The 17,690-nt window shown below is 38.2% G+C and overlaps 1 protein-coding gene across 8 annotated transcripts in view; it reads left to right on the top strand.

The window, feature by feature from the left end:
• Positions 1–17,690, top strand: part of cacna1g (calcium channel, voltage-dependent, T type, alpha 1G subunit) — a 192,285-nt gene that overhangs the window by 109,120 nt on the left and 65,475 nt on the right. For all 8 annotated transcript variants that reach the window (XM_036217045.1, XM_036217043.1, XM_036217044.1 and 5 more), the window contains exons 11-14: positions 6,538–6,689; positions 10,297–10,482; positions 11,453–11,567; positions 13,456–13,611. In XM_036217045.1, the coding sequence (XP_036072938.1) occupies positions 6,538–6,689; positions 10,297–10,482; positions 11,453–11,567; positions 13,456–13,611 (609 nt within the window). The remainder of the gene's footprint in view (positions 1–6,537; positions 6,690–10,296; positions 10,483–11,452; positions 11,568–13,455; positions 13,612–17,690) is intronic.

Genomic DNA, 17,690 nt, shown 5'->3' with positions numbered 1-17,690 from the left:
CATCATAAAACAACCAGGACTAAGTGATAAACTAGAATGGGCGGGGCCTGTCTACACACACACTCTATATTTACACACACACTTGTTGCCCAAAATAGTCTCTACATTTAAATTAGCCCCATTTAACCCTAACCCCATTGATGAGTTTGACACTTAGAACTGTGTTTTTTTTCTTCCTCAGTTAACGTGAGCTAAAAATATTACAACATTCACAAATTCTGTTAATCCAGAAGGAAGAAAGTCAGTTTGACAGTAGAAGATTGTATACCAACTTTGCAGCCATCAGGGGTGGCCATGGTGCAGGAACAGGGCGGTCAAACCTCTGATCGGAACATTGTTGGTTCCAGGGCTGCCACGATTAGTCGACTAATCGACGACTCATCGGCTATTAAAATGATCGACAAATAATTTGGTCGTTGAAGCATCCCTTTTTGTTTGTTTTTTTCCTTGTTTGATCTCAGAACTACACTGTACGCTTTCTAATGGCAGGTCTGCCATTCTTTTTGTCACACATACGCAGTGGTGCTAATCCGGTCAGCAGTGATGTCACAGGAAGTTCTGGGTATCATAACAACACGCTAATGTTCCTGGAAAGTGTGGGAAACATAAGAAAAATAAAAGAGGAATAAGTGTCAAATTTAATTTCTACAAGACAGAACTTGTGTTCCATGAGAGCACGATGGCGATAAAAGATCACCTGAAGATGAAGCATGTTGTGACTGAGTTTGGTCGTTACTGCGCTGTTTGGAGATGAACCAGAAGATCTGCAGCAGATCCGTGTCTACGGCGCTTCTGTCTGCATAGTGAAGGTTTCATAATCTGCTCTCTTCGAACCAAACGCCGCGAGGACGGACAGATAATGAGTTTAGACTGGAAATGAACCGCTCGTCCAAGGCTTCATTCATATTCCGCGCTGTGATCACGACGTCCGGTTCGAAGAGCGGATTATGAAACGTTCACCGCAGACAGAGAGGCTGTGTGTCGGTACGGATCTGGTGCAGAGTTATGGAACGATTTAAGACTATGAGTCCCAGAAGTGAAGGAGCTCACCTAAAAGTCCAGAGCTAAGTTTACAAGTGTAGCATTAGATTATCTGCATTAAGCTACAATTAAATGTAACTTAAAGTCACAAAAACGACAACAAACAGCAAAACAAACACAACATTAAAGAAGTAACACAGATTTATGGGTTCTCCCCCAAACTGAACAATATGAAGTATCGGTCTGCGCATGTGCAGTGGATGTAGGTGGAGAAAGAATGAAAGTACTGATGTACATTCTAACATCTCCTGCTATTCTCCCTTTTTAAAATATACATTTCCCCACTTTTTAAGATGTAATGTCTTAAAGCTCTTTGTTTATCTGGGCATTCTGAGTTCTTTTATGTATAGAAATATCTTGAGTTCAAAGATGTTATTAGTGTTTTGTTTAATAAATGGGCCTCAGTGAGGAAATATTTTGAGTGAGTGAATGTGTGAATGAGTGAATGTGTGAATGTATGAAGGAGTGAATGTGTTAATGAGTGAATGAGTGAATGTGTGAATGAGTGAATGTGTGACTGACTGAATGTGTTAATGTGTGAATGTGTTAATGAGTGAATGTGTTAATGAGTGAATGTGTTAATGAGTGAATGTGTTAATGAGTGAATGTGTGAATGAGTGAATGTGTTAATGTGTGACTGACTGAATGTGTTAATGTGTGAATGTGTTAATGAGTGAATGAGTGAATGTGTGACTGACTGAATGTGTTAATGTGTGAATGTGTTAATGAGTGAATGTGTTAATGAGTGAATGTGTTAATGAGTGAATGTGTTAATGAGTGAATGTGTGAATGAGTGAATGTGTGAATGTGTTAATGAGTGAATGTATGAAGGAGTGAATGTGTGAATGAGTGAATGTGTGAATGAGTGAATGTGTTAATGAATGAATGTGTTAATGAGTGAATGAGTGAATGTGTGAATGAGTGAATGTGTGAATGTGTTAATGAGTGAATGTGTTAATGAGTGAATGTGTTAATGAGTGAATGTGTTAATGAGCGAATGTGTAAATGAGTGAATGTGTTAATGAGCGAATGTGTTAATGAGTGAATGTGTTAATGAGCGAATGTGTTAATGAGCGAATGTGTTAATGCTCATCAACTCTTCAAAGTATTCTTTCCATCTTTCCATTACACCACTGACACCTGTCACCACATTACCATTCCTATCCTTGATCACCCTAACCTGCTGCATGTCCTTCCCATCTCGATCTCTCTGCCTTGCTAGTCTGTACAGGTCAGTCTCTCCCTCCTTACTACCCAACCTAGCGTACAAGTCATCATAAGCTCTTTGTTTGGCCTTTGACACCTCTACTTTCACCTTACGCTGCATCTCCCTGTACTCCTGTCTACTCTCCTCAGTCCTCTCAGTGTCCCACTTCTTCTTAGCTAGTCTCTTACTCCGTATACACTCCTGCACCTCCTCATTCCACCACCAAGTCTCCTTATCAACTCTCTTTCCTGATGACACACCAAGTACACTCCTACCTGTCTCCCTGATCACATTAGCTGTAGTTATCCAGTCATCTGGGAGTACCTCCTGACCACCCAGAGCCTGTTTCAACTGTTTCTTAAAAGTCATGCAACAATCTTCTTTTTTCAGCTTCCACCAGTTTGTCCTCTTCTCTGCCTTTGCCCTCTCTTTCTTCATCTTCTTCACCACCAGAGTCATTCTACACACCACCATCCTGTGCTGTCTGGAAACACTCTCACCAACCACTACTTTACAGTCACAGATTGACTGGTAAAGTATGAATAACTCCAGAGATCATGGTAACCATGTCAAAGAATAAAACATTTAACGGAAACAATAAACTTTGGACCATTCCCCTTTCATTCAAAAATTAAAAATAAACTTAGAGTGGACTATATGAATGTACATCCTCCTTTTTAAGCAATTAACCAAATTCTAGTTACCAATTTTAACAGTTAATAGGTTTAATGTCTCATGAAAATACTGTATAAATGTATCAATGATCTTTAATGGGATCATTTACATTTGTCTGTTTCTTTCTTCTTTTTCACTTTTTAATCCGCTCACGGGTAAACACCCACATATATATCAGATTCAAGATTCAAGATTCAAAGGGTTTATTGTCATATGTACAGTAAAGAAACGGGTTTCCCTGTACAATGAAATTCTTACTTTGCAGCTCACTCTGAATGCCATAAAGATAAAAAATATAAAGTTTTTTGGATATTTACAGGATGACTGAAAACAAGGTATATATAAGAAATAAACAAACTATGCATATGTAAGTGACTAAGATATTTACAAATCAGTTGTGCAAATTTACAGCGGATATTATTGTGCAAAGGAGACTGACAGAACTGGATAGTGGGGTACATGTGCAGTTGTTATTAAGGTGCATTAATAATGATGAATAGTCCAGTAATGATATATATACGATAAATAATCCAGGTGTGTAAAGGTGCAGTCTGCTGTTGCAGACTCCTGTCAGCTGTTAAGGAGTCTGATGGCAGAGGGAAAGAAAGAGTTCCTGAGTCTGCTGGTCCTGCATTTCACACTCCTGTACCTCCGGCCTGAGGGAAGGAGAGTGAACAGATCTCGTTGGGGGTGGGTGGGGTCTCCGATGATGGAAGCAGCTCTCCTCAGGACCCTGCGCTTGTAGATGCTCTGCAGTGAGGGCAGAGGAGTCCTGGTGATCTTGGACGCAGCCTTCACCACTCTCTGCCGGCGTTTGCGGTCCGTGACGGTAGAGCTGCCGTTACTGTTATGAGGCTAGTTAGGATGGACTCAACAACACAGCTGTAGAAGTTGCTAAGGATCTTTGATGACATGCCGAACTTCCTCAGCCTCCTCAGGAAGTACAGCCGCTGATGAGCCTTCTTCATACCGGTATATATATATATATATATATATATATATATATATAATTTTTATGAAATGATTACTTGAAATAAACCAAATCCCTGATATGCGGGCACATAAAGGAAAGCTTTGCTAGTCAGGATGGGGTTTCTCTTTCCATAACAAAGTGGACACCTGTGAATCTAATGAATGACTACAGAGGGCTTCTGCCTACAGTAGGGTTAGCTGTGCTGCATCAAACAAATATTTCATCTAAAGGAGTTTCATGCTGATTAATCACCAAATGACCCTCTCCTTCATCACCTTTGAAGGAAGCAAATAGGACATGAAGAGCATCTTTCCGCTCACACTGGATTCATTTATCCCTCAGTGATAGTTAGCATCCCCCTCTGGTCATTCATCAGCTGAGATGAGAAAAAAGGTGCAAACCTGCACTCATGTGCAGTTTGTTGCACACAAATGTGTTTCCTTTCAGTTCCTTTGTGAGAGAAACATTCATAATAATGAAAGTTTAATTTATATATCTATCTATATCTATCTATCTGTCTATCTATCTATCTATCTATCTATCTATCTATCTATCTATCTATCTATCTATCTATCTATCTATCTATCTATATATGAAACAGGTGGGGGTGTCCAGTTCCAGGGTCCGATGTTTCCAGTCCATGTCTCACCTCAAACACATTCATTTGTTCTCCTGGATCATTAACACATGTATAATGCAGCTGTTGGTGAGAGAGTTTAGTTATATTTTTAACCAACTGCAGTTGAGATGATGTTTTAAAATAATAAGTTTCATTTGTGAGCTGAGCAATTAGACTAAACAATTCTGCAGCTAAACTGGTCATTATTGACTCAGCAGATATACTTCAACAGGTTTTATATTCTGTGATAACAGAAAAGTGGAATTTGCTGAATTTGGCCACATAAACTTTATGAGGAGAAGCGGATCACTGCAGGAGCATTAATGAGTCTGGAAGGTTCTGTCTTTTAGTGTTTAAGTTGTCTATCACTTATCAGAGTCTTGAATCCAAACTATAGGAGCTTCGGAGATCAGGCTTAGAAAACATGTTACCATCCTTTATGTCATCTGTGTCAAAGTCAAGGCCACATCCAGCCGATGAGTAATTATATCCAGTCTGCGAGATCCTTTGCTATTCTTTTTATTGTTAATATGTCACACTGGTCACAATTTTATTACAGATCCCGTCATGCAGCACGTCAGCTGCCTTTTTACCAGACTGAGTGGTTTAGATTCTAAATTTGTGGATGAAATATCTTTGGACATAATTTGGGTTCGGTGGCTCCTCTGAGCAGAGACGTGACGTCAGGGGAGACAAGTGAGCCATAGACTCACCTGTGAACTGTCCTCGCCATTGTGAGGAACCATTAATACAGTGAACATGTGTCCAGTAATCTGTCCTGTGGATGTCATTTAAATGAAGGACTTTTAATCATTTTTAGCCTCAAAATTGCTGTATTTTTTACATCTTTCCTTTACAATTACAGTGCTAGTGAAACATCACAGAGTGCAGCCTCGATTACACAATCCTTAATCGACCGGGTCTTTAGTTTACTCAGTGCTATGCTTATAATGTCATTTTTTTAATCAACTATTTCTACATTGTAGACATTTTTATTACATGTCTTTATTTTCCATAGAACATCTATTTTACGTTTGTGCTTTCTTTAATATCTGACATAAAGACGGCTATGAAAGCAGTAAATCAGCTGCACATCTTTAGGAGCTTTTTACTGTATATGTTGCATTAAATTAGGAAAACACCAAATATTTTTGGAGAGATCTCAAGTGAAATGTTATTTGGTTTTATCTTTGATGATTTATTATTATTAATTATTATTATTAAGTTTTCAAAATGTAGTTTTAGTTTGTTCAGTAAATGTTTATCCTGTTAGTCCTACAGCCTAAACTGTGTTTTGTATTTTGGCTCTGGTTTACAAGATCAAAGAATGTCTGCAATAAGGAAACCGTGAAAGTATTCCTGACAGTAATGATTTTCAAACCTGTAAAGATGCAGACCATCATCATCTCCCCAGCAGGAAATGAAGCATTTGTGTTGCTTCACATCCTTCTGATCATTTTTGTAATCGGTTGAAAGGGAGTTAAGTTTGCCAGAAAATCACCAAAATTACTTTAACTTTTGTTTAAAGCAATTACTGAAGGAGCTTTAGTAAAGTTAGGCTTTAGTGGGATTTGTTCCAAACTGTCACACATTCTAAATGAAGAAACTTCATTTGTATTTGTTGAGCTTTTATTTGTCCTGTTAGGTGGATTGAGAACAATTCCTCATTATAACCACCACCTGTGTTAACATAAAAACATATTTTTTTGTTGGTTTGTTGTACTGTTTGTTAAATAAAAATTTAAGAAAAAAAAGACAATACAAATCAACACTGCAGTAAGTTTCAGATAAAACATGACCTCTTCTTCTACATTTTCTTCCCTGACATGCTGAAAGTGGTAGTGGTGGCAGTTATTTTCTTTGGTCTTTTTCCTGCTATTTTTTAAGGAAAAAAGCTCCAGTTATCTAAACTAAATAAATAAAATGTTTCAGTGTCTTAATGTGTTTGAGAGATGTAGAATATGTTCTTGTTCCGATGCAGCATCATGTATTGAGAGTCCGACTCTTCTCTGTCTCCTCCAGCCTGAAGAACTGACCAACGCTCTGGAGATCAGTAACATCGTATTCACCAGCCTGTTTTCTCTGGAGATGCTGCTGAAGGTTCTGGTTTATGGACCCTTTGGGTACATCAAGAACCCCTACAACATATTTGATGGCATTATTGTGGTCATCAGGTACGCACTCACCTGAAGCTTTCTTTATAATCTCCCAAAACACTAAACATTTGACTGAAGTAGTCTGAAAAGTAACTTCAGCCATTATTTATAGGCACAACAGATTTAGAACAAGTTCTTATTTATAACAAGAACTTGTAAAATGTTAACACCTGTGAGGCAAACAGGGGAGTACAGGCAAACAAAAGATAAAACTTCAAAGAAACATCCAACTAGGTCAATGGAACACCTGAAAGATGGAGTTCTTCTTGAAAGTAGGAAACACTACAAAGGAAAATTCTACTGGACAAAAGCAGCAGAGAACTCTTAAATGCTGCTAAAGAAATTAAAAGTTTTGCACATTAGATTTGTATAATAACATTAAGGCCCGATGTGAATACTCCCCTTCTCCCTCTCCCTTAGCCCTTCCCTTCGTTCATCCCTCCATGCTCGCTCCAAACGGAGGGTGATGAAAAAAAGTGTCTAATATTTCGGATGTGACTTTGGTTCAATGACATCATCAACATCGCCAGTCCGCTAGCATTAGCTGGACCTTTGACCTTAACTAGGAAAGCTGAAATTGGAGCCAGCTGCAATCAAGGTTACATTGAAGACCATAAAGCTCAGTTTGCTAAGATGGTTTTCTTTATTTAAAAAAAATGAAACAGCTTTTAGCCTACCTCCAACTGACTGTTCTATCAGGAGTACAACTGGGTGAGACCAGAGGGATCCAGGACCAGAGAGGTCCACCAGAGTGTCTATATATGGAGAATGTGTAAGATATTCATACCTCACCATTTCAAACTGATACCAGTTTGTACCTTAATTATCTCGGCTTGTCAATTGGTCCAGCGGGAGAGCAGTCGACCTCATAGGTTTGGTTTCCATCTTGCTGGTCCAAGATGCTGTTGGTTCTTCAACAGAAGTGCTCTTGGGCTAGACACTGAACCCCACATTGTTCCTGGTGGTTATAGGTTGGCACCATCAGTGTGTAAATGTGTTTGTGGGTGAATGGAACAGTGACAGTACAGCACTGTGGGCCTTGAACAAAGGAAGAAAACCCCTATACTATAACTATATAAGTACACATCATTTACCAATTAGGACAGGAGCTCAATGTGGAGATGTCTGGTGCAGATATTCCAGAAGCTAATTTGTCTGAAAATAACATTTTTAGACTCTGTACACTGAATATTTTCAGCTGGCACTACTTTTGACTCGTAGCTCATTTATCTATGCCAGCCTGATTTGGGGGCTCTTTCTGGGGAGTCTGGCATGCACTCCCCTCTAAAAAAGAAAAACATGTTTGTTGCTTGCAGTGTTCAAAAAGTTTCAGCGATAAATAAATAAAAAAAATATTGTGATTTTACGCAGTTCTTCGGTCAACTATTTGAGGCTTTCTAGCCCCACCCAGACCAGGGGGTCACGGGCAAATAGACAACCAATGAGATCCACAGGATAATCTTGTAGCGTGAAAGGGTCAAATTCACCTTCCGTAAGGAAGGAAAAATTACTCAATGATGAAAATTTATCAATTTTAGCTTTAAAATTGATTAAAGAGTAATCTTCAAAATCAATCTCAACACTTCAGGAAGTAAATTCTCATCTGAAGGGACCGTATCACAAAGAAAGAACAAGATGGACAACGACTGCCTTTTTGATATTTATTAAGAGATAAGCATAAAATATATACAAAATAAACAAAGAAAATCAATGTAGTGCGTGTGTGTGTGTATGAATGTGTGAGAAAGTCGGTGGATGAGCAAAGTAATGTCTCAGAACGGTTTAAGAGAAAAATTGTAATCTAAAGAAAACAATGACGTTAAACTGTTCAAGACTCTAGTCTGGATAAATCAAATTGGCTGTTATGACCACATCAAACCGCAACAGTTTGGCTGAGAGGGTCTCCTCACCACGGTGGCTCGAAGCTGGACTTGGACTGGACTTTCAGACAAAGCTCACCAGACAAAGGTGTTTCTCCTGAGGCAGATGAGATGAAGAAAGCAGCAGCAGCTTTGGCTCAGGGTGTAGGAGGACGGTCGAAGACTCTTCTGGAGCTTACGACCGGATGAAGTTCTGGTGGTCATCTGGGTTTGAACAGCCAAAAGAGTGGATGGTCGTCGAAAAAGCGTGCTTGATTTAAAGTTCACTGGAGTTTAGTCTCAAAGCGGATCGTTCAATCAGTTTCAAAAATAAGAAGCACAAATGGTGATGAGCTTCAAAAGAGTTAAAAGAAAAGATGCACGACAGTTACCAAAAAGATAAAGTAAAATAAAAACGGTCTTGGCACAAACTTAGTTACGTGGGGTAAGTTGAAATAAAAAACAAGACCAAAAAAGATTGGAAGAAGTTTCCCTCTCCTTCCTAGAGCTGTTCTCTGCTCAAAACCCAAACTCCAACTGCACTGCTCTGAACTGAGAGTGCGCATGACCTTTTGACCTCAGAGGAGGCCTTGATTTCAGCCAATGGCTGCAGGCACACGTCTCCAGTGGATCTAACAGTTTCATGTTTCTATCTAAACTGTTTAAACTATCTAAGAAAAATAAAAGTTATTTCTCTTAAATGTTCTGAGCATTCAAAGATGTGGGATCATCAGTGTATCTCATGGTGAAAGTAAAGTGATGTGAAAACCAAACAATCATGAAATACTTTTGTGATAAAACAAGTTTGCATAAAGTTTAAATCAGAATGAGTTTAGCTTAAACAAAGTTTAAAAATCAACATTCAAACTCTTAATGAATAAACAATCAACTATGAAGAGATTTCTCATAGAAAAAGATCAACTACATGTAATTCTAATGTTTCTTAATTGTCAAATAAAGAGGATTAAATCAAAGCATGAATTGTATTCCATATCATTAACTCTTAACATGCAGTTTATCAATACATGATTAAATGTTGTCTAAACTCATATTCAGATACAAATCACATATTAATAAACAACAGAGATTATAGTGGAAGTTTTGTCTGCTTCCTTTTGAAATCTGTGAATAAAGTTCAGTCATTTTCATGTTATTCACATTCAACACCACAAATAACGAACAGATGTTTAGAATCTTTATTTGTGAATAAAAGAATTGTAAATTCAAAGGTTCATCTCAGCTTGTTCTGAGCTGAGTTCCTGGGTCCTCCTTTGGTCCACGGGGTCGTAAAATCATAAACCTTACGTTCCAAAGAGGTCTGCAGTCGATCCTTCAGTGAGTGGGACAGAAAGATTCTTTGAAGACCTTTTTAGGATAAATCTCTGTTTCCATAAATCCCTCATAGGAGTTGTCCAGTGGTTACCTTATCAAGAAACAGGGCTTAAGAGGTCACAGACCTTTTGGGCTCAAGGCCTCATTTGGGCCTCTTAGCATCCAAGAGAGGCCAGATTCTCAAATGTCTCAATAAAATCTTCACAGAGGTAATTTATGGCCTTGGTAGGTCTGAGTCTTGGAATATATTCCTGATTATAGTGGACTCACAGTTTTCTTTTTAATTTTATCATCCTTTGAGAAGTGAAAACAAGTCAGAAGGCATCGTAGCATGCTACAATCTTATGCATTTGTCTCTAGATCGTCCAGCTAAATGTTCCTGTGCTGCCTGTCTGGGTGTTCATGTGATGAATTTTCATGCTGGTTCCCAACAGTGTCTGGGAGATCATTGGCCAGCAAGGGGGGGGTCTGTCCGTGCTGAGGACCTTCCGACTGATGCGGGTGCTGAAGCTGGTCCGTTTCATGCCAGCTCTGCAGAGGCAGCTAGTGGTGCTAATGAAGACCATGGACAATGTGGCTACCTTCTGCATGCTGCTCATGCTCTTCATCTTCATCTTCAGGTAGGATACGTGCGGAGGAGGAGGGTAAAAAAAGACTTTTGGGGAGTTGCTGCTGCTCAATAATTTGGCTCAGAATTCTGACATTCAACATCAGACTCAGATTACAGATAAAATATTGAATCATGTCAACATGAGAGTCCAGACTATAGGTTTCTATGGAGACCGATTTCATCATGAAAGTCTCAGAAAGCTCAGAAAAAAGTATTTTGTTTGTGAAATTGTTTGGAAAATATTCAAAGAACTAAAGGAGTCAAAAATGGGTGGACTCTGACTACATATTACCATTTTTTTGGTATGACTAACATTCTCTGACTTTCAAATTAAATACTTTAGTTTAAGAAAAGCAACATTTGCATCAGTTTTATGATTCTGTTGTCAAACATCCCAGTTTATTACATATTGATTGGAATAAGTCACATGATTCAGTTTCATCTATAAAGCGTTAGATCTTCTCTGTAGTTACTTTGTTACTTTCTGTGTAATAAAGAGCTTTTATGTATTCATACAGCATTCACTGCTTTTGCATTAAAGGTTGACCTAAGGTACCACATAATAAGCAAGTGTCATTATCCTGACCTTATCCTGATCCAAGTCATTCCAAACATGTCGGATCATTATAATCCAGTCAGGTCCAGTCCATCACAATAAGGCCTGCTGGTACAATAACATATTGGAAAAGTGACCAACAGATTACATGAAGGGCTTTAGTTGTTATGCCCACACTTGGTTTGTCAATGCTAACAGTTGTTCATCTGTTTGCAAATGCAGCCGCTAACAGTTTGTTCTCAAGAGCTGAAAATGGGAAACTAAACTAATGTAGAACATGGATTTCATATTTTCATTTGCATTTTATCATCTAACGTGTGTATGTGAGCCAACAGAATAATTCTGTGAAAGCCACTAATGAGAAAACAAACAAACAAAAAAATGTCTTTATTTACCTTCTAACCCCCCGCTTCTTTTTTTTCAGTATCCTGGGAATGCATCTGTTTGGTTGTAAGTTTGGATCAGAGAGGGATGGAGATACACTTCCAGACAGAAAGAACTTTGATTCTCTTCTGTGGGCTATAGTTACAGTTTTCCAGGTAAGAAACTGTAAAACTTCTTTCTTAAGAAGACAAACTTTGTGTTCTGCTTTCAACTGCGAAGCTGGCATGAGGCCAGTCAACGCCATCTGTAATAGATTTATTTTCTACAGAAACAACATGTCGTTACCTCAGTTTCTCCAAGTCGGACTTTTCTGAAACTTTATGAGAAGAAGTTTAAACTCCAGTTTTACTTCTCATAATGCAGACTCTTGCCAGAACAGATGGTGGAGGACCCAGTATGACTAGGATTAAAGATAAGAAAAGATAAGAGATAGTCCATTATTCATCCCACAGTGTGGAAATTCCAGTGTTATGTCAGCATTACAGATAGAAAAGGTCAGGCAATAAATAATTAGAAAAATTAGACAATTTACATATCTACAAAGAAAACAAAGTTATAATGCAGAGACAAAAGGAAACTAAAGAAGAGGAAATACATTTCACTGTGGATATAAGTGATGTAACAGAAATTGCACATCGTATTTTTAAAGTGATATTGGAGTAGAGTGTAAAATAAAGTGACTGAGCGCATCAACATCACAACAAATGAGCAGCTGGGTCACTGGGAGCAGTTCTGGTTGTACAGTCTCACTGCAGCAGGTTCGAACGACCTGCGATGCCGCTCTTTCTGACATTGAATACAAAAGCTTCAACATAACAAAACCACAAAGAAACAAGATGACAAACTAATGACAAACAAATGACAAACTGAAAAGCTTTTAAAGTCTGACAACAAACATCAGAAATGAAAACAGTGGTGGATTATCATTAACATGAACATGAAATGACTAACATGGAGGACGACTCAGAACCTGACAGATTAAACAGATTAACAACCCTCACACTTCTTTACTAAACCCATAAAGGGATGTCTCTACATTAAAAAGTTGGTCTGTTGATAGCCCAGAGGAACTTCAAAGAAACTTTAACACAACTACTGCAACTCATGAATGGCGAAAAGAGCTGATGAGTTACTGAAGGGAAAACACAAAAGTTTTCATTTGTTAGGAAGGGACACATGACGGAAAAATGTTTATCTAAAGAAAAGCTCTAAAGCTGAAGGTTAGACATCAGGAAGATGAACTAAACCGTTTTTATACTGGAACTGAGCTTAAACTGTTTCAAAAGACATCACTAGGGTGTAAAAGATGTTCTGTTTTTGCCCCCCAGGCCCCAAAGCTGGAGGTAGATCTGATGGTCTCAGTTTTCATTTTCAGTGTCAAACCAAAACTTTCTTTAAAATTCCAGAAGATGTTTCAAAGTTTCTCTGTTTTTTTAGTCTTGTTGCTTTATACAAATTTATGAAAGTTCTCACAATACCGCAGTGAATGGATCCCAACTCAATCTTTAGACTGAGAGATAACATTGGTTCTCATTTACAGCAGTTTCAGTTTTCAGAAATGTCTTCCAGACTTTTTTGGAGTTCCTCACAGTCCCAGAGGACTCATCACTGCACCAGTTTAGAACTTTTGGAACCATCATCCTCCATCCTGATCATGACACTCACTTCGGAATTCCCTTAAAGACTTTGGACATGACATGTTTTTATGTCTCCATTAAAAAGTAACGGGGGACTGAACAGCTGACAGTAGGACTGACTTCTGTCATTTTCATTTAGCAGTGATTGATTTACATCCATTGCTGATTTGAACAGTAACTCCCTTTCCCACATCTATCCGATCACACTTTCTCATTAAATGATTGAATGCATTCTGAATTGATGTTTTTTACAGGTTTGAGTAATCAAACTGATCTCACTCTTTTTGTACAATTCTCCAACATTTTTATTGTTTTTCCCAGAAAAATAATAAACACCTAAAAGGCCTCGAAGATGATGGGAATCATAAACAGCTGATGTAGTTTTCTTTCTCTGCTGCTTAAACAGATCTTAACCCAAGAAGACTGGAACAAGGTGCTCTACAATGGCATGGCCTCCACCTCTCCTCTGGCTGCTCTTTACTTCATTGCACTCATGACCTTTGGAAACTATGTTCTCTTCAACCTGCTGGTGGCCATCTTGGTGGAGGGATTCCAGACAGAGGTATTTGCTTCTAGTAAAACACCTTTTTGAATGACTAACTTTGATTTCTCCCAAAGATACTTTTGGTTCAGCCTGCCCCACTCTTCATTTTATGTTTTTTTTAAAGTTTGTTTGAAAAACACTTTTTTTTTCAGATGAAATAGATGAGTTTATTTATTCTCTCATACTTAAACTGATGCTGGTGACAGGACATCACATGCTCTTTGAAGGGCTGTAACTCTTCAACTGTTAACACATCATTCCAGTAGATTCTGAAGTGGAGAAAAGCAGCTATGTACTGATATGCAACAATTTATAGTAGTAAAATGTTTATTTCTGTCAGAATGAGTTGGTATTAGTGAATTGCATAAACACTTTACTGCTGTAACGTCTTGCATATTAGAGCAAACCTGCTTTTCTCAGCTTCAGGATCCATTGGAATTCCTTTATTTGTGTAAATGGTTGAAGACTTAGGGTGGTTCAAGAACGTGAACTCAGGCGCTAAAGCTTCAGTGTTAAAGGCTTAAACCTTTTTTGAACATCTGGTCATTGCTCCTCCATCATCATCTCTCTTGCTGCTTCTTCACCTCCCTCTCTTTCTGCTCCTAGCCTCATTATCTCTTCATTCATCTGCCAGAGTCAGAAAGTACAGAATATCATTATAGAGTTAGATTAGACTGCTCGTCAGCCAGCATCCGTCCTGTGCTCCTCCATGTCTTCATCTTCACTTTTTGCAGAAAACGTCTGAAATAAAAAGATAGTACATGTCAGCATAAAGTTCTGCTGGTTAATATTGTATTATTTATTTGGAAGAAAGAAAATTTGTTACCTTATACTTAGTAACAAACTTTAACTACCGGTATTGACACATACTTATACGTTTCAGAGCTCTAAATTGATTTTATTTTCCAATTAATTTCATGACATCAACCATCGTTTTCATTCATGCATGTTTACTTTGTAACATGGTTTCTAAGGCAACATGTTACTGTAATGTGATAGAGACATATGACTTTGTTTTGTTACTAAATTAATGATAAAAACATTCAGAATGCATTAAACATGTTCAGTAATTGTTTAAATCTGCCATATTTCTTAACTGAGGAGTAAAATTATTTAAAAAATCTCATCTCAAATCAGTATTTTGGTCATTTAAACTCATTTGGTTTACAATTAAGATTTTGAACCAGATTTGAACCAAGATTTTCTATATTTCTCCCTTCACAAGAGTGCTAAAAGTATAATATTCTAAACTTAATGAATGGCAGAAGCACATTTTCATTCAAAGTGCTGAAATCTTTCAGGAAGAGGCAATAGTAACCATGCAGATGTTGACAGATGGTTTTCTGTTTTTGGGAGGTTTTTAACCAGGTTCCGTGTTTCTGTCATCTGTTTTAACAACAACATGTTAATATCAAAATCATTGCCTGCTGGACAAAGCCGTAATGGGACATCTCTGGCCAGCGTGATAATATTTGATCGTTATCAGAGCTGGCGTGTTAGTGGCGCCGCTATAAATCCCACAATGCACTTGTAACATTTGTCTGACTGAGAGGAGTCCTTTCCCCTTATTTTATCCAAAAATCCATTGGCCAGTAAACAATCGAATCCAGAAAAGCTTTAGGAAGTTCTCTAGAACAGGTTTGTTGTTTAGTGTCTAATAAAAAAACTCTTTATTAGACTTATTCTATGAATGACGCTGTCATTTGTTTTGATGACTTCATGGGGTAAAATAGTTCCCAAATAAACTTTAAACCAGTCTATTCTTTGATCAGCACATTTTAAACAACTTTTACACCACCATGTTTTAATAATTAACATCTCTAAGCTAAATGATTGCTGACCTTCACCTTCAGACTAGCATTTACTATTTCATTGCTTTGGATGATAGTTATCCTTCGTGATTATCTTCTTCAGCAAATCAGGATATTTTTTGGCTATTTTTGAGGCAGTTGATTACATCTCTCCATGCAAGGGGGGTGGGTGTCTTCATCTCTGCTCCCGCGGTACACCTTTAAAACCAGAGTTTTACTGGAAGACTCGTGACTGAAAAAAATCGACAAATATGTGAAACAGCAAATAATAAATGGAAATAAGCAGAGGATCACTGTAAAAATATTCTTACCTGTACAAAATATGAAAGTTATATTAGAAGAAAATTGTAAAGCAACAGTTCACGGACCCCCCCCCCCCAAAAAAAAAAAAAAAAAAATAAACCTTCGGCTCTCGACAAACACGACGTTTATATTTAGTCCACAGACATCTCTTGGATCTTTGTTGCTAGGTGACAGACTCTGGAATGACTGGACAGAGCTGGGTGTAGGGTCACTCACAACGCTGAGGCTTAGAACCCTTTTACCCACCCGTCACTGATCTCAGATTTTAATGAACTCTTCACCTTATCCTCTCCTTCCTTTCAAAGTCATCCTGTGTTTTCCCTCTAAAAAACAGATTCGTTTACAGATGAGTTTGCAGACATTTCTACCAATCAAACCTGTGATTCAGAAATATAGGGGAATGTGTCCAAGGTAATGAGCAGCTGCATTGCCCAGTGTATTAGAGCAAAACATCAACATGTTGATATCATTAGAAAGCAGTTTTTTTCTCGTCTCACTCCTATCGTTGAGTCGGGCATATTCAACTCCTGCAACGTCTTGTTTTGTTCATCTGTCTCACTCTGACAATATTTGTAACAATTGAATTCAATAACCAACGTTTTTCTATGCTAAGGGACGGGAAAGCAGACTTTTCTAGGCTGGCAATACTTGTGTGGTTGCACAGTGATGCATGGGGTCAGTGGAGGTCGTTGTCTGTGACAGAATGACTGGACTAATGATAACTGACAGTGAAGGATTTATATCTGTCAGTTGCTGACAGCTTGAGAGAACTGGACTGGGTAGCCCCGCCCCCTGGCTTTAACAAACAGAATTACCTGCTGGCTCCAAGAAGCCAGAATCCCATGGACTTCTATGTAGAAGCAAACAGCTGTTATCAGTCATTCTGCTGACATTCTGGATCTGATTATGTTTAACATTTCTTGATAATTTTTTTAAAAAATATTTTTCTGAAGTTCAAGCTGTTTAAGTTATAAACTGACCAATCAGATGCCTCAATAAAAGCAGGTGGAGCCCACTGGCCCCCACCTCGAATGTTCAAAATGTTTGACTGAGATTCTCCTAAACCTCTTTCAGTGGGAGGGGTGTGGCCTTCCAACAAGCTCACTCCTGATTGGTAACAGTAGTTGCAGAAGTAAGAGCATTCTGGGATGCTTCCGGCTTTGTTTTGTCTAACGCTCATAGGACTGTGAAAGCAGCTGCTCGAGGCGTTGAATCGGCAGTGCCACTGACCCCCCCCCAATCCATGTGTACCTTATCAAACATGGTTCTTTTTGGTACTAGTGAGGTTCTTTTTCCTTCATCTCCACTTGCCTCCCTTCAAGTGCAGAGTAAAGATGTTTGTTTTTAGTCACCACTGTCTTGCCTGTCCTTCACATGTGCCCCCCCACCCCCCATCCCCCGCCGTTTTTTCAGCTTTCAAAGCAATTTCATTTTACTTGTAGTTTGACTTCTTCCAGTAATAAAGTCAAATTCTATTGTATGTTTATGGATGTTAGGCAGGTAAATATTTATTAGAATCACGTCTGTTCAGGAAATGGGCTTGTAATGTAGTGAGCTCTATGTGTTCAGCAGTCTCAGAGGATCCCTACATTTTAATAGCCGGATAGTCTTTAAGACAACTTCAAATTGATGTTCCAACATTACATGGAGCAAATCATCAAAAAGATGTATCCAGCACCATCTGTTTACTAGCCTTAAATACATAAAAAACACCACGTTTGTTTGTGGGGATAAAAAAAGGACAGTGAACTATTGAATATCAATCTTAAAACCAGCAAAGTGATGAATTTGTCAATCAATGCTAGTAGGAGGAACAGACATTGTATTTTAAATACATAAAGTAGAAGAAACCAAGTATGATGTATGATAATGACGTACACATGGACATTGAGGATCTTTGTTCATCTATTGAAGTCTGAAAAACAAAAGAACTTGTAACAATATGCAACCTTTAAGTCATCAGGTTTATATTAAAGTCAATAG

Source organism: Oryzias melastigma, linkage group LG19 (assembly GCF_002922805.2).
Source record: "Oryzias melastigma strain HK-1 linkage group LG19, ASM292280v2, whole genome shotgun sequence".
Classification (NCBI taxonomy): Eukaryota; Metazoa; Chordata; class Actinopteri; order Beloniformes; family Adrianichthyidae; genus Oryzias; species Oryzias melastigma.
The sequence above is the reverse complement of the archived record's forward strand: the minus strand, read 5'-3'. Positions and strand labels throughout refer to the sequence as shown.